This window comes from Drosophila innubila (genome assembly GCF_004354385.1).
Source record: "Drosophila innubila isolate TH190305 chromosome 3L unlocalized genomic scaffold, UK_Dinn_1.0 0_D_3L, whole genome shotgun sequence".
Classification (NCBI taxonomy): Eukaryota; Metazoa; Arthropoda; class Insecta; order Diptera; family Drosophilidae; genus Drosophila; species Drosophila innubila.
In genome coordinates, this window is record NW_022995376.1 from 19658789 (window position 1) to 19684436 (window position 25648).

The following is a 25648-nucleotide window of genomic DNA, read 5'->3' on the forward strand; positions in this document are numbered from 1 at the left end:
TAGACTTCTTAACAGTTTATTGTGATTGTCAAACTGCGAGTAATTATTCATTACACAAGTTTGTCTTATTCCAAATAATAAATAAAGCGTTCTTTTCGAACTGTGAAATTTAAACCTTACCTTCAAACCTTCTAACTGAACGTAACTTTCAGTTGTATCTTAATAAATATTAATTAAATTGTAATGTTAAAAAACTGTACACTTTGCAATCCTTCAGTGAGTCTAAAACTGTGCGGTTTCTAGCGTTTTTTTCATACAGGTTAGGTTTAATGCTATTTCATTAAATTATAATAATAATATATTTTCAATCAATATATATATAAAATAAATGTTCAATTTAAGCTTTGATGATATTATTAAATTATGTGTTAATGTTCGCCATTGGCCAAATGTGCCTCCATAACGGGTTAAGAAACCGCAGCCCATAAATTTTAATCAAATTTATCTAAAACCGGGATGCTCGTGTACATATTATAAAGTTAATATATTAATTTTAAATAATACTTTTTAGCCTCATGCTTCGTTGCACACTAAAGCACTAAAGTTGGTTTTTTTCTCCTCTCTTATATTTTTGGCGTCGACTTTGCCGTTAACCTTCGACGCGAAAATTGTTTTGTATGTACTTTTTTAATGATACCCTGTAACAGTTGCTCTAAAGAAGGGTCTTATAGTTTTACAATGAGCACTTGATTAGGCATTACCAGATAATTGAGTTTTTTCCTTTTTATTCGTTAACTTGTTATTTAATTTGAAATTTATTATATGGAAGATTTTGAAAATTTTCTTACTGAACCATGAAGAAAGGGAGAAGTAGAAATAGTAGCATTCGGGCCCGGGCCCCAACCGAAGCCCGGTAGGCCTGAAATGTCACGATTTTACACTTTCTTTTCATATGGATTGATACAACTTTTCTGTAATAATTAGCTGTTAATGTCGTTTAGGTATTTCTTTTATCGATTTGCATCGATATTTTTATGAAGCTTAATTTTTTTACCCATCAAATGCGTAAATATAGTAAGAGGAAAAAAATATGAATCTCTCATAACAACAAGTAAATTTCAAATTTTGTTCGATTTTAAAAAAAAAATCGGGGCCCATCTCTAGGGAGAAGTAATATTATATAGTGTTTTTAAGAAAGGATGATTGGAAAATAGAAGATTGTAGTAGGTTTGTTTATCAGTTATTTCAATAAGTGTTAAGCTATCTCACAGCTGATTAAAGGGTATATTGTTGTCGAGCAGCGATTTCTTTATATTTTTAAAAATATTTAAAGGTGTTTTTCTGTTGTTATTCTCCTTTGTCTTCTGTTTTGCTTGCGTTTAGGCCAGGGTACAGCTTTATTATGGGAGTTCGAGTTTGTAATTGAAGGACGTCGGCGGCATTGGCAATTTGAAGGCAAGCGTAAACTGTTGCTGAATATCTGATGCAGTTGTTCTCGAGTTGATTTAAGTTGTGTAGCGTTTGAATTCCAGTTTTGGATTTAACTGGGCAGTTATCTACCGTTAGTTACCTTTACGTCCGCTCGTTAAAGGCTGCTAAAGCTTAACCTACGGTTGCTCAGTCAATTTCGCAGTTGCAGTTGAATTGCAGTTGCAGTTGCAGTTGCATTTGGCAATCGCCTCACTTGACTGCAATTCGTTGTTGACGTTGTCGCGGTTGTTCTTGTTATTATCATTAATTACTATTACTATTTTGGTGATTGTTGGCCACGGTTTCGCAGAGTCACTGTCGGAGTCAGAGACCAGTCACGTTCCGCTGCGTTTATGAGGCTTAAACACCAACTGTCCGGTTATTTAAGTTGGCTTCTTGTTCTCAGGCTGGTTTGGCAATCGCAGCATTCACCTCTTCTCCACAGTCAGACCAATCAGCTTGGCAGGGTCAGACTGGTTTAATTTGCTGGACTTGCCCAGGTAATGAAAATGTACTTAAAAAACATCTACTCAGTGACCTTTTACCTGCTGACAGGCAGTAAATTTACAGCTGTCCAGGACTCGGATATTTCCGAATATTTATCTAAATATTTACATTGGTCTACGTGACGAACCTCACGTTTGTAGTGAAAGTTATTGACCATTGACCTGTGTACGTACAGTGCTCCACAGCACTGTATGCTCTTCATCTTTAGCAATCACTGTTATAATGTTATATTTGTTATTAAGCAAAGTTTGGAATGCAGAAATGTGCATAATGACCATCGCATTATAATCAAACGATTTCTAACAGCATGAAAATATAATTGGGACGGTGAACTTTAATTATTCTCGCTTGAGACCTTAGTTGCAATTTGCAATTGTCTTTAAGAATAATAATAATTATCTGGTTATTTTTGATAACGCTTATTATTTCTACAGTTATGTAAAAGTAATTATTTTATAAATATTCTTTACTTATAATTAATTCTTTACATTAATTCAAATTAATTTAGTATTTGTTAATAAATTAGTCAATATTGTAAACCCAAATTGAAAATTTCCTTATTTATTTTAAATATTATTTGTTGATTGATAATATTTGAAAATAACAAATCATAATTGCTTGGCAGTCTCGTTTTATTTCGTCATTTATAAACGTATATTTGTTGAAATTGTGCCACTGTGCACTGTGGGCTTTTCTCAGCATATGCACTTTGGCAATATCAGTAGACCGGGCCATTCGCCCGGTCAGGTAATCGAACTCGAAAGGCGACTAGATATGTATGTGCCCAATCCATAAATACGCATACAGTAAGTACTCGAACGAAGGTCCATCAACGCATGCAATTAACACCAAGCACTGAGCGCTAAAAGTAAGCGAACAGCAGGTAAGTGGTGCCCGTTCTCTCTCTCTCTCCTCTCTCTCTCTCTTGCAGTTGCTCTCTCGTTGAGTATCTCTTAGCTGTATCAGGCTGTCAGCTGTTTTTCGGTCTCGACTTGATCGCAACACTGAGTTGAATTGAGCTGAGAGTGGAGTGTTGTCTGTTGTTTAGTTTGCTGTTTCAGTTCAGTTGAAGGCAGCCTCAAAGTTAGACGCGTCTGTCGTTCGTTTTTTCTCCGTTTTGTTGCATTTGCTTTGAGTCGCGTGTTGCCTGCAGATTCACAGTTACATTTACGAGGAGTCTTAACGTGTTGTCTGTGCTTGAATGCCAAATTTAATTGCCACTCTAGCAACTTTTCAGTGCGGCTATCGAAGACAGCTAACGTTTAATTTGAAAACGTTTTCGAAAAAAATCATCGCTAATAGAGACTTTCGTTTTCCCAACTTTCATTTTTATTTTGCCGCTGCTCGCTCACAAGTTTTCATTGAGAAAAGTGTCGCCGTCAGTTTTGAGTGATACGAAAATAAAAAGGTGTTCAAAATCAATCGAAAAATACGTGTGACGACGTAAAGAATTATTAAAAAAATATTTTAAATTATTAACAAATCAAATAAACACAAATTTCAAATGGCACTCATGGACACTGCTTGGCGTTGCCGTCTCATGATCTTTGGCGTCTTCACACTGCTCCTCGTTGGCGATCTCTTCGGCTATGGCGGATATAGCGTTCGTGGTGTCAAGTCTGATAATCCGGATGAGGTGGTTGGCGTTCAGGGCGGAGGGGCTCCCACTGGACCCGCTGCGGCTGCTGGCAAGTTTCAGCAAAAGAATGCTGAAATCGATATTGGCGAAGGTGAGTGACTTTTTCATTTTCATTTCCCCCCTCTTTTCCTTTTGCAGTGCATTTCAATTTTGTATACGAGTTGCGTTTTTACGCAAATTTTAACACTTGACTTTACTTTTTTTTTCTAAATTTTTTTTTTTTTTGCTATTTTGGCATTTACAACGCAAATTTTTACACACTTGGCGCATCGCATTGCAAAATACCTGATGTTTCTTTTATGGCTTTGCTTCAAAAAACTCACCTCCGTTGTCGTTTTGGTTGTTGTTGTTGTTGTTGTTTTTTTTTTCTTTATAAGTCTCGCTTTGTTTGGTCGTATCAAGGTCAATTTCGATTTATAAATGGAAACCGCTGCCGTTTTTTTATTCGATTTTTTCGTAAAAAAAACAGCTGACAGCACGTGTAATCAAACGATTAATAAACGTTGTACCAACTACCCGGAATTGACTTCATGAGGCCTTTTCCATTCATTTTATTATTACCATTACAAGTTATTTGACAAAAAGCTTTTTAACAAACCGTTAACGTGTTATAAGGCTGAAAAATAACTTTGTAGATATATAAATCATTTTTAAATTATTTTTTTTTTCATTAAAACATTTTGTTGAATTCAGAGAATTGTCGAAAAAGGTATTCCCCCCAAAATAAATAAACGTTAAATGCTTAGCTTGGAGAGAATATTAAATGGAATATTAATTATTTATTTTTTAAATTTTAATTATGGAAACTAAACGTTTAGAAAATATCTGGATTTTATAAAACAAAGTTATTAATATAACTATTTTGGATAAAAATTTGAAGTTTTAGAATAAATGAGCTTCAGAAGATCAAACTAAGTCCATAAAAACAGTCCATGTATATAATTTTAAAATAGTTTTTATAAAGTTCTACAAATTAAAAGTGAAGTAATAAATGTTTCGTCTACTATAGGAATTATCTGGAAACTCTACGAGTACATGTCGAAATAGCTATCATTGTCTGGCATCTTTTTTTGGTATTATAGCACACCATTTTATAAATTTAATAGCCCAGCTATGTTAGTCAAAAGTTTCCACTCCAAAAGTCGTTAGCTTTTTATAGAGAGTACATGTGTTTCACCACTGCTCTAGGCATGGAAAGTTCAAGTATCCTCTTTATAGGACCCGTTTCCAAATATTTTATATGCTGAATTGTTAAATCAACTTTCGGTTTCTCAAATAACTAACTTTTCTTCTTGCCAATTTAACCGGATTTAATTTGCTCTAATATTGCTGGCAGTTTCTTTTTAAAAGTCACGCAATAAATGTCAAGAGACCTCGCAGAAAATTAACACAATATTATTTAATATATTCACGGGCAATAGAAACGCATGTCCAACAAATGTTTGGCGCTATAGAGATCTCTTAAATGTTTTATAAACAAAAACAGTTAAAAAAAATATTTGTATCCACTTTCGATTGTATATAAATTTGCATAGTTTTATAGAGTCGCAAGCAGGTAGGAAAGTGTGACATAAGAGACGCAAATGTTTATATATCGTATGAGTATGTATGTATGTACGCATATATGTAAATACATTGGTTTTCGATTATGTAACGTATACCACAAGTTGTGCGAGTCGTAAACAATGAGAGACAACCTCAATGACAATAAAAAGTTAATGAAATCAATCAAAAATCAAAGTGCAGCCCGAGGCAATCGGGTAAATCGCTGGCAAATTTCCTGATCACTGCAAATTTAGGGGCGAAAAGGTCAACCCAAAGAGTTGGCCAGAATAGCTGGAGTTATAGCCGGGTCATTAACATGATCTCATCCGTAGTCTGGCTTGATTTGGCATGGCTTTTATCATGCGGGCTCTTCGTAATTTGTTGTTGTTTTTTGTTCAGGTGAAAGTGGAAAAATGCCAAGCAAATAAACTTCACGTAATATAATCAGCAATACCAACAACGACAAGTTGTTAGCTTGTCTGGAAATCTTTGTTGGATACTGCAATTCAACTTTCCCAGCATCATCAGTTGCAGGAAGAGAAAAAAAAGATGATTTCGAGTTATTTCGCTGTGGCTTTTTGTTTGATTAAGTTAATGCTTAAAATATAAATAGAGTTGCATTGAAACTATGAGAACAGGAAGTTGGAAACCATGAAAAACGAATAAATATCAAGAAAACATCGACTTGATTTGTTGTGCTATTTAATTTATTGAACAGATCTGAGCTCTAAAGCGCTCTAAAATGCACAGTTCTATAACAAATAATAGTTGTCGTTTCCACAATCTTTGATTGAGCTTATGTTTCAGTTGTCGATGCCGGCTGTAAACCGGTTAAAATACGTAATCATCTTAGGCGCCGGTTTATAAATTATCGACTCCAAACAAGTTCTACGAAAATCGAGAGTGTGCCCTCATATCAAAATGGTTTTGCTGTTTCATAATATCTGTGTTAACGGTTTGTAAATGCCTAACTTATAAATTGTTAATCAGGGTCTTTAGACTTTACATTTAGTTAATGGCACGTTCTCTAAGCTCAGCTTTTGGCATGATTTTCACGTTTTTTCACATTTGGCCAAGACAACTTACAGTTAAGCGCAGTGCGTGATAAACATGCAGAATTTGCATAATATTTACTTTTCGAGTACATATCACTCAGTTAATTTATAACAACTGCACTTCTTAATGAAAATTTTCCATTCGTTGAATACCTGAAATTTACGAGAAATTAATATAAATGGTAACAATATAATATTGTTGATTCAAACAGGTGGACGAATTTTTAGAGAGAAAGTCGTTAATAATTAATAAGTAATTTAACGGAATTATAATAGAATTAGACTAATAATAAATAATGATACAGGGTCTTATAAATAATCGGACATTGAATTTTTGGACATTGCTGCTTTTAATTGAATTGCATTTGTGTGCACAAAAGGCAACGGCTTTGATTTAAATTTTAAATTGTTGGCTTAGTTATGCTTCGTTGGCTTTCTTTACGAAGACAATAGCAATATACTTTGTACAAGGCTATAAATAAATACAAAAAACCGCAAAAAAGTCTCCACCGCAGCGGTTTTGTTTATAACAGTTTGATTTGGGATTTGTTGAACTCGGGTAATCGGACTTAACTTATTACCAGGTATTTCTCTTTTTCCGCGTACAAAGTTCAGGTGTTAAAATAAATACGCCAAACGGATTTGATTCGTACTTAATTGCCAATAACTGCCAAACAGCTTTTTAAACTTATACCTAATGTTTATTCAACAGCATAATTAACTTAACTAAATGTCAGCAAGATGACTAAACAAATATTTGCTAGAATTTTCATCTAATATCTAGAAAAATTCAACATAAATAAGCAAAGTTCAATGCACGTATTGACTTGACTTGGCCTTGCTAGGGGGAGTACGAATCAGGTTGACCGTTCACTTTGCTTATTAGCCAAATGTGCAAATATTTGATAAAATCGAAACTACGTTTATGTATTTACCATGTGCTTTGTTTCAAAACTTTTCAGCTTTCAGATAACAATACACTCTGTATTCAGTAAATGTTACTGTCTAAAGATAAATTACTGTACTCGCCATTTTATCATTTGTATTTACTTTAAAATGTGTTTTCCAGTTTTGTATTTGTGAAGATGTTTATTTAAATGTTCAAAGCAGTGATGCGATAATTTTTAGCTTAAAAACATTTAATCAAAATAAAAATATTACTCATGATGTCGATTTTTTGACAACGTGTTTTTTGAACAATTTGTATTTATACCCCGTATTCATTAAAAATGGGCAGAAGAAGGTATGATAATTATGAGCAAGTAAAAATTTTCAAATACAGACAACTACTATATGTATATATATATATATATTGAGCGTAAGTTTATATGATATTTTTTAAAATTGAAATATAAACAGTACAGTCATTCTTAAGAACATTTTCCAAAAGTCTGAAACAGGGATTAAAATATAGTATTTTCACCATTCAGCCACTGTATAATGTGAGATATTTGTATAAAAAGGGTATATTGTAATCGAGCACTCTTACTTTAAGTGTTTGTAATTGTTTTTTCTGAATTTCTGACCTTGAATCTATTTTTGCACAGCTTCTAGTCTTAATAAAAAATCAGTTTTTTTGGTAATTATAATCGGGAGTCAGGTTACCTGTCAAATATACAAAATTGATTGCATTGCAAAATTAATAATATTCTTTTAATTGCTTAAATAATATTTTTTTGTATTTCAGAACATGATTTTGATGAGTTCTCTGCGGCGGCGGCATTGAAGCCAGTGTCATCCGCCATTGTGACCGGAGCGAACCTGAAAACCAAATCGCAGCTGTCGGATACAATCAAAGAATCGTGTCTGCCTAAAATGCTCTGCGAATTGGCTGCCAAACCGGAGTATCAGCTAAGCGAAAAGGAGCGGGAATTGCTGCGATTAATCAGGTAAGAACAATAACAAGTAATCAGTTACTTTCATTTGTGTATAGTAAAGATATTCATTGAAATTGCGGCACGTGTGAGGAGTACTCAATGTTATATTTGAAATCTGTAAGAGCATTACGTATACTATACGACTATACGACTTTACTACAGTCATAACCTACCTCAAAAAACATAACCCTGTCGCACAAGCTGAAAACACACATACAAACACATTTGAGCTGTTTTGTAACCTCGCACTTGAGTCGAAGGTGAGCGAAGTGACTTGAAAAACTGTTAGACGACTCTGACTACACACGGACATATCATTGTAGTATTATTAACAATCTCTACTATAGAAACGACTAATTACAAGTTACTTTTTAATAACAAACAACATCATCAAATTCTATTTTCATGCCATTTACTTCAGTTTTATTGTTGTTTTGTTTATTTACAGATCACCCACCATGCCCTGGATGATGAATATGCCGCCGAGTAAATGGTATTTTGCTGCTCATATGGGGGAACTGATGCGACACACGAGCGATAATCTCAACGGTCCAATGGCTTGTGCCAATCTGTGGCCAAATTGCCCAATTAGCTCCAAGAAGCTGATGAAACTGAGCTACAAGGTGCGCGTTTAGGACGACGCTTTAAATGTGATCATATTAATTTAAGTATTAGATACATGTATATTACACATACACAACGCACACATACTATATACGAGTACATCTCTGGGCCCAGAAAAACTATTGTAATATATGATTTATTTCACTCTCTTACGGCTAAGTCATCCCACCTCTGGCTGATAAATAAAGTGCCTTCAGTTGTTTTTTTTAAATGTAACCTGAGGCATGACTGATGTGACAATTTGCAATTTGTATCTATTAGCTTGTAAGAGTCCTAAGTAGTCATTTAAGTGTGGCTAGTCTATCTCAATTATATGTTAGTTTTTGTTTAATTTTAAACATTATGCCTAATGTTAGTGTGACAAGCGTGTGCAATTGTAAATAAATGCATATTGTTATAGTCTGAATGTTGTATGTTTATTATTACTTATCTTTGTCATAAGTCATTAGCGGACTCTGTCATCTTGATGCCTGTCACGATTCGTCACTCCCAACTCCCTTCACATTAACACCTTGTTTATCTGAAGAATTGCTGCTGGAAAAGGCTTTTTAATTGCTTCTAAGGTGCTAGGAAATGTCGATTTTGACAGTTGAAGTAATTGTACGAGTATATGGATATTTTATATACTTCAGCGAAGGTTATAATACAAATCATTTATAAACAAACCGCTTTGGGTCTCGATAAAACTAACTTACTAATAATTATAGAAAATGCTTAATGTTTAAATAAAATTACACTTTAATTGCTTTCATTTATTTAATAATTTTGCACAATTAATATAAGTCATACAGTAATTGATTTAAAACTCTTAACAATTATTGCGAAATATTGCAAGAAAAGACAACAAATTTGTAATTAGGAGTAATCTCTATTTTACTAAGCTGAGTTTTTGTTGGCTCTTGACTGTAATAAATATAGAAATGTAATACGAATATTTCATAAATACAACCAATATTTGAAATTAAATAATAATTTTCAATCAAAAAAATTATAAAATGCTATATTTTCGGGAAGTTTACAACAAAAACCAAATTCCATTGCATACTTTCGGGTGCTAGACAAAAATTATAAAATTTAAACAAACACTTTGTATGCAAATTGGCCGTTTTGAATTGTTCACTGACATTGCACACCTCAAGCAAAAAGATACTAAATCTTAGTTCAATATTTATTTTCGCTGATTGTCGATTGCTTCATTATTTATGGCAATCGCGTACGAATTGCAACACACACACACAAGAGTTTTAAGTGAAATTGCGGGATTATGACAGACATATCAAATGGCTTATTAAATTGTTAAGCAATTAAATGAGGACAACAACGCTAGAAAGTAAACAAATCGATTAGGTAAACAATTCTTTGAAATTAAAATCAAAACATAAATCAGTCAACAACAGTTGCCTTTACAAATTCCGATGTGACACTTTTTAATACCCTATAAATCTATTGCTCTAACAGTTAACTGATTAACTATTTGATGGAGTATTTTGCAAAAATAAAATACACGAAATAACGTTTTTATTTGGACTCTTTTTGATGTTGCCTTCATTGGATGGCTTAACAAAAACAATAAAAGTAAACAATTTGTAATATGAATGGAATTGGGTCAGTTTACCAGCTGTTACGCTTGTTGCGTGCCAAAAGCGGACCTGGGTTGCACTTTTATTGTTCGGGGCGCCCCAATTTGGTGATAGAGTCCAAACACTTTAAGTGTTAGTTGGTTTTTGGCCTGACGTTTCGACGAGTGATTTGTTTGTTGTGCAACGTGTCTTATACGTATACGAGATAGATTACTTGGCACTCGTTACATGACACTTAAACTTCTATCAATTTGTCAGGTTGCCCAACATTTCCGCATTGCTATGGCCAAAAAGGAAGGCAAACGGTCTCTTGTCTCAAACATTGCCGTGCCTGTGACCGGGTAGTTCCACTTGAATCCGGGCCTGCGAGCGTGCAACCAAAACGAACGTGCAACAAGTGCCACACAACTGGAAAAACATGAAAATTACGCGCAGCTAAACAACAACAATTACAATGCCGCTTTTCCAACCCATATTGCAACTTGCCTGCAGAAATAAATACAAACTGAAACTCTAAATGTAAGCCAAGTTAGTTACCTCTCTCTCTCTCTGATTGTTGGCGCCTTCTTGCGCAACCAGTCGACCAGTCGACCAGTAGATCAACTTGGCTTGGTAAGGTCTTGGCTTATAACTGACCGACCGACTGATTGAACGATCTTTGAGTCGGTTCTTGCCATGGTCTGTTAATGATCTCAATTGTTTTGCTAACTGTTCGATCAGCTGACCGAACTCAATCTAACTGATTATTGGCCATTAACTTATTGACTCTTAGCTGCAATTTATCTTAACCATGTCATATTTGGCCAATTGATTTCTACGTTCTTGAAGTTTGTTTAATAAATGAGCTGGTAATTGAAGTCATGTTTTTATTAACTATTATTAACTTCAACTACAAAATAAGTGTCGATTGTATACACAAATTTGTGGTTTCTTCACACTCAAAAACGTGGTCAATGACACGTGCTCCACAAATCTGAAAACTCAACTCACAATTGTTTGAGTCAACAATAATCGAATTTGAGTTATACAAAATTAGCAGAAAATTTTGTTAAGCATTTAAACAAATAAAATTTACAAAATGTTGAATTTATGTTTGTTTTTTTTTCTTGTAATATGGCAAAAGTTTGGAATTTTCAATTCCCTTTAAATAAATATTGTTACAAATAAGAGCCGTTAAACTGTTAGATTTCCAAATTAGATTTTTATTTTCTTAATTTTGAACACTCATGGGATATGATAATCATTTTTATACATTTATAGTTCCTCTTTAGTTGCCAAATATAATAAATACAAGCGTTTTTCTAAATAAGCCTTTTATTAATGCTTTTTGTTATAATTAATTAATTGTAAATTATTAGTCTTAAATAGTATTTCCTTTACTTTCACGTATGGGATATATTTATACTATGTAAAGTTTAAAAATTAGTTAGAGTAAAAAGAATAAATATCTCTGTTTCGTAATTTTAAAAATAAGTAAAATAAATCTAGAAAATTATTTTGTAAATGAACAAATAATGAACAATTAAGGTAAATGGAAAAATTAGAGTAAATTTTCCTTGGTGTGAAAAATTATTTTTCTTTCATTATATCCGTTTATTTTTATTCTTTGGTCTGTATATAGTTTAAATATGTGCTTCAAAGTTTGTCAATAAATCAGAGTACCCTTTTTTAAGAGCTATACTCTATGTATGTTTATGAGTATAAGTATATGTATAAGTATCTTCCCTTATTGACACCATGAAATTAGCTTAACTAACAAATGTTGCCAATGTTTTTGGTTGTTGGCAATTGTTGGAGCTTTGGCTTAGTCTAATACGAAACTCGCACCTTAGCAGATCATTTAACAGCTAACGGAAACGAAAAGTCTGGCAGTCTGATTAAGTAATTGATATGCAAATTCAACTGTAATTGTAGACAGTCCGATTGTGGACTGTTGGTAGTTGGTACATATGCCAAAAGGAAATCACAAGTGCAAAAGTAACGGCCCCTAACATGAAAAGTTTCATAACTTTTTATAATTACAACTAACAAACGACAGAGACGAACAAATAAAGAGAGAGATAGTGAGGTGTAGAGAAACTGTTATTGCAGAGAGAGAGAGAGAGAGAGAGAGAGAGAGAGACACAGAGTTTGGTGGCTGGGCAAACAGCTGAGCAGGTTGTTTGGCCACATTTTGTAAGGTAACCCATACAAAGATACGTACGTGTATGTAAGTCTGCAGTATGTAAGTAGGCTCTGTCTGGGCGCCCTCCACTTGGCCATATTGCCTCACTTTCACTTGTCTTTGGCTTCTCTTGCTTCCGCGTCGAAACTTGGTCAAAATGCAAAACAAACTTGGCCGCTAACTTTACATGGCTCAAAGAGCGTTAACACTTTTAGTTTTGTCTGTCAACTCTTCGCATGCTCTTTCTCTGTCTTCGTCTCCGTCTCCGTCTCCTTCTCCGTCTCCTTTCGACTCTCCCTCTCGCTTTTTGGTTTAGTTTTTGTTTGCTGCGCTTTGGCGGCTCGCCGTGGTGCCAAGTCGTGTCAGTCAGTCAAAGACTTTAAACGCACCAAGTTGACTCCTCCTCGGCATTTGTGGATAAGACTTTAGCCATGAATCTGCGCTACATTTGCACCTTATCACTGCTGCCCACACTTTATGTGCTGCTCGTGCTGCTGCTGGAATTCGTGGAGGATGGTCTGGCCCAGAGTGCGGATCCATTGTTCGAACTACCCGTTCAACTAGTCGGATTTCCTGTGATTGTACTCTCGGTGCGTTTGTCACAGTTTGCCAAAAAATTGGCCTACTCGCTGAGTCCAAGTAAGTTTGTAGCCCATAAATGTATATTCAATTTCTTTTCAATAAGTGAAAGTGCATAAATTATAGCTTCTTCTTTTTGTAATGCAAATATCAATAAGAAATTTTAATTCAACAATTTGTTTTGTCTTGTTTGAGTCTTGCAACATATCTTGTTGACATTTGTTGACTGAGCACTCCTAACATCACTCAAAACCAGACTCAAATATGTGCGATGAAAAAGTGTCGGCTCAAATGCCAGCGACTTGTCGGCTTCGTGCACGTCCACTTAACCAGGCTGAAATGGGGTCAAGGCTACAACTACTTACTATGCCATAAGCCAGGTGCCAGATGAAGTCAGCCAAGTTGTTAGCCATGCGTGTATGTAGTTGGTAATCGTTTTACGTACGGGTAAAACCAAATGACAAGACATGATGAGTGGTAACAAGGGAAATACCAAGAGTATTGCACTTTAAACTATGCTCAAGACATTGCACAATTTCTTGTCTAATTTCGCGTTTTTGTTACATATACAACCATAAAAACTTCCACTTATTTTGCAGACACCTATCGTTCTCGCAGCAGACGCGATGCCAGTCATCCTTTGGCCCTAGACGCTGAGTTGGCCCAGAAGGAAATACTGCGCGAGTTTGGACCAAGAGCTTGCATTCTGGAGGAGCCTTGCCGAGTGCACGCCTCACGTCCCGGCACTCAACGACGTCCGCTGGGCGATGGAAAAGCTGCAGCACATGCACCCTGGGCAGAGGTCTTGAGGTATGTCGAATTTGGCTATAACTAAAGAAATAACTGGTGTTTGAGTTAGTTGGTGCAGGGAAGGAATGCCTCATACTCACATAAAATATACGATCTGCTGTACAGCGAACAATTGAGTGTCAGTTTTTAAAGAAATATCAAATAATCACATTAATCTAATGACATTTAAGTGGAAAATGACGTATACGATCTGTTGTCGAGTGTTTCTTTTAAGTCAAAAAATTCTTTATATTGACATAAGATATTTTAGTTTAAAATAACGTATACGATCTGTTGTCCAGCGGTTCCAAGTGTGTTTTTTCAAGACTAGAAATAATTTTTCAGCTAGCTTATAAAGTATACAATCTGTTGTGCAGTTTAAGTCAAGAAATTCTTTACATACACATAAATTATTATATTTCTGTTGTACAGAGAATTTAAGTGCGTCTTTTCAAGTCAAAAAAAATCACATAATCAAACAGGTTAAATTCATGTTAGTTCCCACATAACGAATACGATCTGTTGTGCAGAGCATCTGATTATCAGTGTATCTCACTTTGCCATTTTGTCGTTCAAGTGGAACGCTGACTTTATGGCTTCGCATTCAACGCACAACTGGCAACTTGAACTTTTGTTTTCTCTCATTTCTGTGTATTTGCCATCTGAGTATCTCAGAGATTGCATTCGTTATTGCTACGTTGCAATTTGGTGCTGCTGTTGTTGTCATTTGGCAAATGAATGACTTGTTTTTAGCTCAAAATGTTTTCCAATCAATTTTTATTTCTTCTCTTCTCTTCTCTTCTCTCTGTGTATTGTGCTCATTGTCATTGGTAATGCTAACTCATCTGCGCATAATTTAATGTCTTTTCTCTCCTCTCATCCCATCTCTTTCCCGCTCTCTGTCTTTCTTGCTTCAACCGTTCTCCTTCATCTGTTTAAATGTGCATGTCATTGCTGCTGCTGTCTTTAGCTTTGGCTTTGGCTTTGGCTTTGGATTTCAATTTGTAAGTTTACATAAATTTTCAAGTTCCTGATGAGTTAGTTGCCCTCTCATTCGCCATTGTCATGGTAATGTCATGCAAGTCGTGTGCGAGTTGAGGAAATTATTCTTTTCCGCTTTGATTTTTATTATATTTTCTTCTGCTTCTTTAGCTCAAATCACCCGTCGTTTTACAGTGATTCATAATTAATTCTACCCTGCTGTCCTGCTGTTGATTGTGTTCCCTCTTTTATTGGAACTTATGCAATAAAACAATGCGGAAAGTTTGCTCTTGGCTTTGCTCATTCATAGTTCATATTTCTTTATTTGCTGCTGCTCGGAAACTATTTGGGAAATGAAATTCTTGTTTATTTTTGGCAAACAAAAGATAAGTTTAAGGAGCAACAGATAACTTTAGCATAGAAATCTATGGCATACGTGTCGTATGCGCAACATTTGGCATTCATAGCCAGAGCCATTGCATTGGTCATTGTTGTAAATTTCATTTAATATTGTGTCATATCGTATGCTCGCCTCACATGCATCTGACATTTTCACACTTAACATGCAAAGTTTTCAACACTCAAGTTTTGCTTGTGCCCCGGCCCGGTCCGGTCTTGGTCTCTGACCGGGCTCAGACAGCCAACGTGGCCAAAAGAGAGACAGCGCGAGAGAGAGAGATCCAAGTGCTGGTCCCAACGTGTCAAGTGCAAATATTCAAAATTATTTTTGAAATGTGCTCAATGTCTGTCGGTTTCCTCCTCTCTCTCCCTTTACTTCTCAGTCGTTTTTGTATGTTTTTGTTTAGTTTTCGTTTCAAATGTAATTGGCATTAGAAGTTTTGTTCGTTTGCCCACGACGTGTTTTGTAATAATAAAATATGATTAAAGTTTTTGATTAAATTTATGCAAGCACACAATGGGGAACGCTTCAATTCAGCTCAGTTCTGTTCAGTTTCTGCATTGGTCAGTTACATTTTTGATGCTGTTGCACCTTTTTATACCCTATTACGGTAACTTTAGAGAGGGCTATGATTACTTTGTGCAAAGTTATGTAACAGATAGAATGAGAAAAATACATAAAATTATCAATTTGATGATGTCTGACATTTTAATATATTCAGCTATAGAGATGTTAGTGACTGGATAGTTGGAGTCTGGGTTTATATAAATCATATTACAATAAGGTTATTTTTAATAGAATCATAAAGTACATTTTCAAAAAAGTCTGCTGTATAGTTATCTATGTTAGTATCTATGCTGAAATAATACATAAGTACTGAAGTTATTCAAATCACAAATTTCCACCTGTGTACAGGGTACAACGAGATACCCTGTACACAGGTGGAAATTTGTGATTTGAATAACTTCAGTACTTATGTATTATTTCAGCATAGATACTAACATAGATAACTAACGAGTTCTCCCAATTTGAGCCTTCTTGTTCCCTTTTTTGGGGTTTTGGGTTGTTCTCCAGAGCTCTGCAGATGTGTTTGTTACTGAGTTGATTAAATTATTTCACTGCAGACGTGTGAAATTTGCTGACCGAAAGGTGTGACTCGGACAGGAGACTTGATGGGAGTATCGCAAGGTAATCAGCAACAAATTAAATGAACCCAGATGCTTCATCACCATATATTCACATATATTTTCGCTACAATTTCTAAATGGGTTTACCAGAACTGTCAACATATTATATTTTTGATAAAGGACTTTTAAATTGAACAAACAACAAATTGATAAATTTTAAATACTTGCATAAGAAAATACCACAATTTTTATTTACGTTTTTTATTAATTAAATACTATGTTATTTATCTTCAACTAGTACATAATATTTAATTATTTATATAAAATACTCCTGGCTATAAAAAATCATTTCTTAAATGGTCTGAATTTTGAAACGTAAGGTTTGCTTGAGACACGGTTTACAGGAATTTATTATTTACCTATTTTTTAGTTATTAATTAAATTAGCTACCATTAACACCACTAACCAAAATGCTTATATTTAATACTTCCCAAGTCTCTAACACACTTTAAAATCTCAAAGCTAAAAGAGAGTTTGTTCCTGACTCGCAACTCATTTGGTACTTTTAGTAAAGTGGAAATTACTTTTGTTTTTAATATGGCTCTCAAGCACGAAAATGAAATGAGTTCTGGTGTTGGTTGGAAAAGGGGAAAACGATGAGAAGGGGGGAAGTAAAAGAGAATCCTTGTGTATATTACTCGCTACTTATAAGTAATTATTTTTGTAATCCGCTTTCGTTGCCGACTATTATGCCTGCTAACGTTGATGATGATGATGATGATGATGACGGAACGTACAACATCTCGTTTGGATACCCTTCATCTCGAACCACTCAGGAACTACAAAGTGCAATCAACCGGCGGCATGAAACAATGGTATCTGCTCTCGCTCTTCATCGGCGATGCTGTGCGGGATGTGCCTCTCTGCAAGCACCTGGCCAAACGGATGCCATGTCCAGGCGCTGGACCACTGCCGCCTCCACAGCCACGTTAAGAATGGAATTGGTTGGAAAAAACATTGGCATATAATATATGTATGGGCGGGTTTGCGATGCGGCTTATTGTGGGTGGGGGTAACGAGCGCATCGGGTAGTCAGTCAATTGCATGGACATCTTTCTGTTACGTTCTTCCAAACTTTGTCTGTCTTCTATCACATTCTCTTCCCATTCATTTGTATTGTTAGTTGGGGTCTCTAATTTAAACAACAGACAGCATAGGCTTAGTCAGTCTTATATTGTAAGTATGTGTATGAAGTACTCGTATAAGCAAATAAATAAACAAAAATCATCTGAAATTCTGAAAATGTGTGCAAATGCTGTGTGCCGATGCCGTGTCATGTCTGCGCTTTTAAGAGCGGATTCACAGCATCCATTGTGCCCCTACCACAATCAGCGTCCAGTTCGAAGTTTCATTTGTTTCACTGCTCGGACAATGCACTTTTCCTTCCTTTCTCTCACTCCCACTCGCACTCCCACCCTCGCTCCCTCTCATCTCTCTCTCTCTCGCCGCATTTTTCTGGTTGCAAACAAAAATTGATACGCCAAAAAGCATGCAACATGAAAAAACGGCAAACGGTTGCATACTTTGCAACGGCGCACACAAATTGTTGACGCAAGGCATTAAGCTCAGACTTGTTGTGCATACCCTGTAAACATCTACAATCGAGGTAATATGTATTCTTAGATTAAGTTGACTGCTTTCTCACACAAGTGATGTATGCTGGTGTGTAATTTGATATAACTTCTATAGATTGTTACATATAAACTGTTCAAGGAAATGCAACATCATCCAAAAATTCTTTTTTTTTTTTTTTTTTTTTTGATACGTTTTATTTATATTTTGAGCACGCTACATGCTACTTAAAGCATTTTCAGTGCAATTTCAAAAATTTTCAGAACAGGTAAGTTACAGATTATTAAACATGGCAGGGTTCGAACCCAGTTATTTTTCAAACTGTAGTTCTAGTTATGTGAAAGGTCGGCGACTCTGACATCTGAGCCACGGGACCACACTCCAAAAATTCTTGTAAGAAGTATTTTATATTTTATATGGTTTATTTCCCAGTCGAATTACATTACTATCAGGTGTGTTCCAAAAATCTCTAGAGATTTTGAATAGAAATGTTTTTGAAAACAACCGTTCGAAATGTTGGACTTTCTTTAATGTCAGATATTTAATCTTTTCGAACAATTTTTTTAAATGTTAAAACATTTTTAAAAATAGTTTATTTCAATCAAATCTCTCAAAATTATTTTAGACATTTAAGTGCAATGGTTTCTTTTTTTTCAGGAACACCAACAATAACTTTAGATTGTTCATTATCTGCTGCTTCTTTCTTTTGGATTTTAAAGCACACAAATATCTGCTAGTTCTCAAATCAATTTGTTTTTTTTTGCGAGGTATTTCACAGTCGAGATTCCTTAGTTTGACATTGTTCTTTGTGCTCTGCTTGTTTTTTTTCGGCTTTCTTTTACTTCGCTACAAGTGCAGCAACTAGAGCTTTTCGGTAAAATACACAACTCTTACCCCTATCCCTACCCCTCTACCGTTATTTCCTTCCCTACCACAATCCTAACCCCATGGGGCCCCCGTTTTGTTATTTATTAACTCGTTGCATATGTTTGCAGGCACTGTCGTCAGTTGTAGCCCAATGAGAGTGCTGTAAATAAAACGATGCGACAGCAACAACAACAACCGTTGCTTTGAGCTTTGGTGACGTTGGCAACCCTGCGTGCTGTGTGCCGTCGCACAAAAGTATGCTGCACTTTTTGCACTTTGCATTTTTGTGGGATTTGGCTCAGTGCGAAAGCGAGTCTGGGCAAATATTCGTCCCATTTGGGAAAAACGCGCTAACAGAAAAAAATTGAAATTGTGTGTTGGTTTTTCTATTTTCCTGCTGTTTGCTGTTGCTGCTTTTCTCCGTTGATCACATTTAATTTTTCAAAAGTGACGCCGTTTGTCGCTAGATTTATGTGCAATTTCTTTTGCATATTTCAGTTGGTCGTGTGACTTGTTGATTTGCTGGGGACTGCTTAAAAAGAATCTTCTTTTGTTGGAGTGTGTTCTAAAAATATGCATTTAATAAATATTTTGGGGCATTTAAGTGTTAACAATTATTTACAGACTTAAGACTAAAAAGAGAGCAGCCTCGTTTCCCTGTGATTTACCCAGTGATTGAACCGCTACCGAGGTAGACTTTACGTCCATCGGGTCTTATATAGTACTCTGTTACCCCCTGGGAATTGGTCACATAGATGTTCTTATTATCCTCGTGCTTCGGACTGCGCGTTGAGGTTGTCTGGTAGGTGCTGCTATAACGATTATCACTGATATAGTTTGCATTCGGATAATTGTATTGTGAACTGTAGTTGGGCCCATCGAGGGACTCGACAAATCGCACAGTATTTCCCGGCATATATTCGCCATAGTTCATGAAACTCTGACTCTGTGCATTCGTCTGATAATCTGTGGTTTCCAGACGATAATAGGAACTTGGTCTATGCTCATCACTGACCACCAAACGTTCCTCCTTCTCTTCGGGTCTTACTTCATTATTATATTCATAGCTGGGAGCATAGGTGGGTCGATTTAGGATCCTTCCCCTTCGTATGTGACGCTCGTAGTGATCTGGGAATATTACTCTAGCACCGCGTTGAGGTGGAGCTGCTTCTTCATTAAGGGCATTAAGTGGAGTGTGTTGTTGTTTTCTTTGTTCCTCTCTGAGTTGAGCATTTCTTATTTGATCCTCTCCTAGTTGAACTTCTCTTAAGCGCCTCTCCTCCTCCTCTTCTTCTCTCAGGCGTTCATCTAGGTCCTCAAGCTCCTCGTTGGTATCCCTGAAGACAATACGCTTGCCACGCCTCTTATTAACGCCGTAGTCCTCGGCGCCTAGACCATTGGGCAGCACAGCGGTCCAACCCTCGGCCAGTTCCAACTGCTTGGCTTCTCTTTCACCCTCGTCGTGTCCCTGGGGAAATCTCAATTTGCGCTGAGCTGCATTGCGATTGAAATCGTGGATAACTTTACGCTCATTGTCGCGTTGAGCTTCCGGCGTGGCATCCGGAAATCGCACGGTTCCATCCACGTGATGATTGTGTTCTTCACTTTCAATGCCCTTGTAGTGCAGTATCCGTCCCTCGCCGATGTCTTCGGGAAATTGCAGGACACCTATCAGCTCGGTGTGAGCTTGGGCTGCCTCCGCTTCATCATCATCTTGAAATTTGACTAGTGTCTGAGTATCCAAGTCATCTTCTTCATCATGAAAATCAACGGCCATCAAGCGGCCATTATCCGTCTCAATGTTACGTTTAATTTCCGTTGGCAACAGACTTCTCCTTCTCCTCCTCCTGCGTTGAAACTCCACACCATTCAAGTACTCGGACAGCACGCGGGTAAAGAAGCTGCCAATGCCATCGGCAATGTCCGTGCTAGGTCTTTGAGTGGGTCTTACCACCGGTCGGGGTGTGGTGCGCGTCACCTGACCCAATCCCTGCCCCTGCCCCTGCCCCTGACCGCCGCCCGTCAGTGCCGAGAGAATGCTAAACAATGAACCGCCGCCAGATTCACTTTGTTGTGCCTCCGCGGATTGCTCTTCCGGTTCGCTGAAGAACTTGAAAAACCCACCGCGATGATTGTTCAGATAGTGAATGATTTCCATCTGTTTGCAGGGGTAGACAGTTTGAGTTTTTAATAATCATTTAACGCCCTTGACAGCTTACCTCATTCTTAGGACATCTCTCATAAGTTTTCACGCAACTCCGTTCTCCGCCGCTTATTCCAAGCAATGCGGCTCTTCCGTAAATGAGAGCTGGCGAGGCAGCTGGAAAACCGGCGAGGAAGCTGTTCCAAATGAAAAGTAGAGAAATAGAAGCTTAATAAATATGGTACTTTTTTTTTTATTTCAATATTATATATATGTAATAGGTGAATGAAGGTATTTCAGACGGTATAAAGTGTTAATATCCAGGTTGATTTAGTCCTGTTCGTCCGACATAGTACGGATTTTGAATATTTCTAAAATAAATGGGCTAAAACAATTAAATCCATCTTATTCAACTACATACGCCATTATACACCCATATTTGCCCTATATACCTTCCATAAATGCTTCTATTACCTCTATTTACTCCCCAAATCCATGTTATTAAACTATATACTCCATTATACACCCATATTTTCCCTCTGTACCTTCTATCAACTCTATTAACTCCCCAAATCCATCTTATTCAAATATATACGCCATTATACACCCATATTTTCCCTACATACCTTCTATAAATACTCGTATTAAATCTATTTACTCCCCAAATCCATCTTATTCAAATACATATGCCATTATACAACCATATTAGCCCTATATACCTTCTATAAATCCTTCTATTACCTCTATTTACTACCTTGAAGAAGTTTGGATTTCTCTCACTCTGATATAATTTTCTTGTCAATATATACATTTTGGTAATTTTTCCAGATGAAGTTGAATTAATATCTTTTTATGCCTATTCCTTTTCCCTAACTTTATATACCCTGAAATACTCTTTATCTATATTTATATCAAAATAAGCAAATTAATAAATTAATCTAACGAAAGTTAAGACGGGTTATTTCGTAGTAGAGCAATCTCACTTGTTAAAAGTTAAAAGTGCGCACATCTGTCCTGTTACTTTTCTCTCTTTAACTCAAACCTACTAAATATTTATGCTTCTCATTAGCTGGTTAGCTAAATGTTGCCCCAGCTGCCTCTTTATCCTTGCGTATAAAACTTAATTGAGTAAATGCCAATTTGCAAGGAAAAGCCAAACAATATCAATTTACAGACGATGACTACGAGGACGATTCAGGTTGCCTCGTCTCAATCAAAGCGTGGCTCATTTAATATGACAATCAATATGGTCTGGGCCCACATCGACTTGCATAATGAAGTCTAATCCCAGTTAACGCTTGCACGACTAACTGTGAGGGAAGGGATGGGAAGTAAAGGGAATGAGATGTCTTTACTTGGCTGGAAATGCAAATTTAATAATAATATTTACTTACAACTAAAGCCCTTGCCACATTATTTATAATAGAGAGAGATACTCACTTGGTTATGGCCGGCGATGTAATGAATCCGGGCAGTTGGCCACGTAATGTTTGACCGGCAATCATCTGGCAGAGTACCTTGGGCACACACTGTAAATCGTCGTTGCGTGCGATGTTCTCCAGAGCTCTAATGAGCTGGGTGTTTGGTGGACGGATATGCTGTTGTTGCTGGCCCGTGAAAGCGCCTAAGAGACTGCCTAATGGGCTAGCCGAGGAGGCAGCACCACCGCCACCACCGCCAGCACCAGCACCACCACCTCCCAAAAGTAGATTCGTAAATTGTGGCGCATATTGTTGTGTCGAGCTGAGTAGAGATGCCAAAGTGGCCAGACCTCCACCTCCACCGCCTCCAGCTGAGGGCTGTGATGGTGGTCGATAGGCGGGAACTGGACCAGGACGATAGTTGAACTGATGCTGCGGGGATTGCGGTGGTATCTCGCCAATTTGATACTCGTAGTAATTGTGTGCCGGTCGCTGTTGCTGAGGTCGCCTTACCGGCGAATCGTACTGATAGTGAGTGGGGTTGGATTGCGAGTGGGTTGGGGGGGAATAGGTTTGCGACTGGGACTGACTGGGGTAGCCGGGTGGTCGCTGCAAATAATTACCAAAGTTGTTTGCATAATTAGACGACGACGAGAATTGCGGCTGGGATGCATAAGCGGCTTCATGTATCGATGGGCCTGCTAATGGCCTGTTGTCATTGACGTCTTGACGGTTGTAAGGCGGTCGATACGAAGCTGCAGTTGGTCGGGCACTTGCTTGCTGCGGTTGTGGCACAAAATTCGATGTCTGTTGGGTGGCATAGCTGGGCGGTGGGTAATCATGTGAATCGTATGAAATTTTATGCCCTGAAGATGCCGAAGTTGCCTTCGCTGCTGCTGTCGATTGTGTTGTTGTTGTTGTTGGGGGCGTAGGACGACGATAGACAGGCGAGGGGCTCTCATCGAACACGTAGCCGGGTCGCTTTAAATAGACATCATCCACAGAGCCAGGACGTTGGCGGTGTGGCGAGTGATTGCCCACAAGCAGCGACGATTGCACCGTATAAGCCTGATCTCCGTGTCCATCAGATTGCTCTCGTTGATACTGAATATAGGCAGGTGTTGTGGGTGTATAGCGATAGTTTTGCTGTGTGAATGGATCTAAATAGCTGACCACAGGTGTGGTGGGTATTTGTGTGCTGCCAAAGCTGTGGTAAGTCGACTGACCGTCATCGTCGGGAAAGGCAAACTGCTTGTCCATGGCCGATTGCTGTGGATTCAGATTGGCCAAGGAGCTGGGCACTTGATGCTTATAGTTGGCTTCCAGATAGCTGGGCGGAAATCGGTTACTGCTGCCGTGCATCACATCCGACGGCGTAAACTCCAGCATCTGAGATGGTCTAAAGCCGCCGTTTGTTACCCGTGCGGAGACTTGGGCCGTCTGTGCAGCAATCGGGGAATTCACCTCACCCAATTGCTCGGAGGGAAAAAAGTTTTTCAGCTTGGCGGAAATGTGTTTCTGCCTGTCAGTGTGGGAAAGGAGGGGGAAAAATTTGCATTGAAATTTGCATAAATTAAGGTAGAAATGTCAACTCACTCGTCATTTCCGTCGCCATTTCTTATGCACGACACGTCGCCGACTAATGCGATAATTAGAAATGCAATTTTCCATAGCATACTTTGCGGCTGCTGTCGAAACTGCATACTGAGTGTGGATGGGTGTCTTGTGTCGGGTTGCTTGGTAAATTGGGGGGGCTGGTGAGTTTGCTTGCGCCAATTGGAAAATCCCCTGCTCAAGTCACGTCGCCTGCAAATACGAGTATAACACATAAAAACTTGCTGACAACTCTACAAAACTCAACTACAAACTGCTAAAAATTGCAATTTCTCTTGAGATCCTCATAAATTTATAGATTTAGTCGAGTTAACGGCAACGGCAACGGCAACATTTGCATTCATATTAATGCAATTCTCACGTGCTCGTTCTGAGATCCCTCAACAACAACAACGACGCGTCGTCGACATTTCTTTAATTCCGTTTGTTATGATTGCGCCGTGCTTTCAGTTTATGCAACCACACGCCTCGACTTGTCATCATCATATACTTGACTACTCCTCCATATAAACTCTACATATAATCATATCCATAATCTTTAGCTCTTTTGGCTGCTCTGTCTCTGTGTCTGTCGCGGTTTCTATGTCTGCAACGGGTGCTAAAAATTATTCATATTATTATGTCGACTTTTATTTGTCGCCTTTTTGTTGCCACAGTGCGTTGACAGGCCTTCAAATTTTAACGCTCAGTCTGGCGAATTCTGCATGATTTGGTTAAAGGTTGGAACTTAAGCAGTGACACGTGTAAGAAACTTTAGAAAAATATCGAAATTTGCATGGTAAGTTTGCATGGTTTAAAGATATTCACTCCGATAAATCTTGTCGAAATGTATATAATTAAAGCGATAGATTAATATATTTCCACATTAATAGAGTAATCTATTAATTTAGATATCAGATTTAATTAAAAAAAGTACAGATTTCCGACCCATTTTAAAAGTTCGATTTTTTTTTTAAAACAATTCTGAAAAACTTCGTTTTGAATTTCCTAATTCTTTTTTTTGTAATAATCGATATTATTGTGGTAAAATCGACAGATCCTATAACTGTCAAAATTACTAAAAGAAAATTCATAAATTTATCATTTGCTAATTATGATTAGTTTCATTTCAATTTTTAGCTTGAAAATGTCAAATAGCCCAAAAAGCGGATGTTATATCTATTCTCAAAAACATAGCAACATGATGGAAGATAATGCATGCCTGGTAGTGTTGTGAGGTAGCTGGATACCCTGTAATACCCTGCAATATGCAACACCTGTTCAATTATTAATTTTACAACTCTGATCAGTTTTACATTCCGCTACCTTTAAATTTCACCATAAATATTTAAGCCAGCTTTGTTTTGGGTTTCTCATTTAGCGTCTGTCGATTTACATTTAAATAAAGTCAAGGTTATTTGTGTGGCTCAGTGTGAATTTTAAACGCATCTTGCTGTGATGAAGATGACGCACAAGAGTTTCGAAATATATGCTGGCAAAAGTTTAAAGTGTATTTCAAATATTGCGCAGCGAAGAAGTTGAAACAGCTGGAAAAGCAGCCAAATTTATTATTTATGCTTGCCATAATACTATAAAAGCGACTATGCCAAATGTGTTGGTCGCATATAAAATTTAAATTTCATGCAATTACACACACAGACAGAGAAAGAGACTTGCCAAACACACACAGAGACACACACAGAGAGACACACACA

The 25648-nt window shown here is 37.1% G+C and overlaps 3 protein-coding genes across 3 annotated transcripts; 2 read left to right on the plus strand and 1 right to left on the minus strand.

The window, feature by feature from the left end:
• The first annotated feature begins 2963 nt into the window (after positions 1 to 2963).
• Positions 2964 to 8897, plus strand: LOC117788368. The gene is made up of 3 exons (XM_034627122.1): positions 2964 to 3647; positions 7844 to 8045; positions 8482 to 8897. The coding sequence occupies exons 1-3, from the start codon at positions 3422 to 3424 to the stop codon at positions 8666 to 8668; spliced, it is 615 nt and encodes a 204-aa protein (XP_034483013.1). The 5' UTR covers positions 2964 to 3421; the 3' UTR covers positions 8669 to 8897.
• A 3160-nt stretch (positions 8898 to 12057) lies between these two features.
• On the plus strand, positions 12058 to 17580 carry LOC117788370. Its single transcript, XM_034627123.1, has 4 exons — positions 12058 to 12118; positions 12718 to 13040; positions 13580 to 13790; positions 17114 to 17580. Exons 2-4 carry the CDS (start codon positions 12833 to 12835, stop codon positions 17268 to 17270), a joined length of 576 nt encoding a protein of 191 aa, XP_034483014.1. The 5' UTR covers positions 12058 to 12118; positions 12718 to 12832; the 3' UTR covers positions 17271 to 17580.
• A 1796-nt stretch (positions 17581 to 19376) lies between these two features.
• Positions 19377 to 24043, minus strand: LOC117788487. Its single transcript, XM_034627271.1, has 4 exons — positions 23937 to 24043; positions 22360 to 23862; positions 20996 to 21116; positions 19377 to 20934 (listed from the first exon to the last, which is right to left on the minus strand). The coding sequence occupies exons 1-4, from the start codon at positions 24041 to 24043 to the stop codon at positions 19441 to 19443; spliced, it is 3225 nt and encodes a 1074-aa protein (XP_034483162.1). The 3' UTR covers positions 19377 to 19440.
• Between the last annotated feature and the right edge of the window lie 1605 nt (positions 24044 to 25648).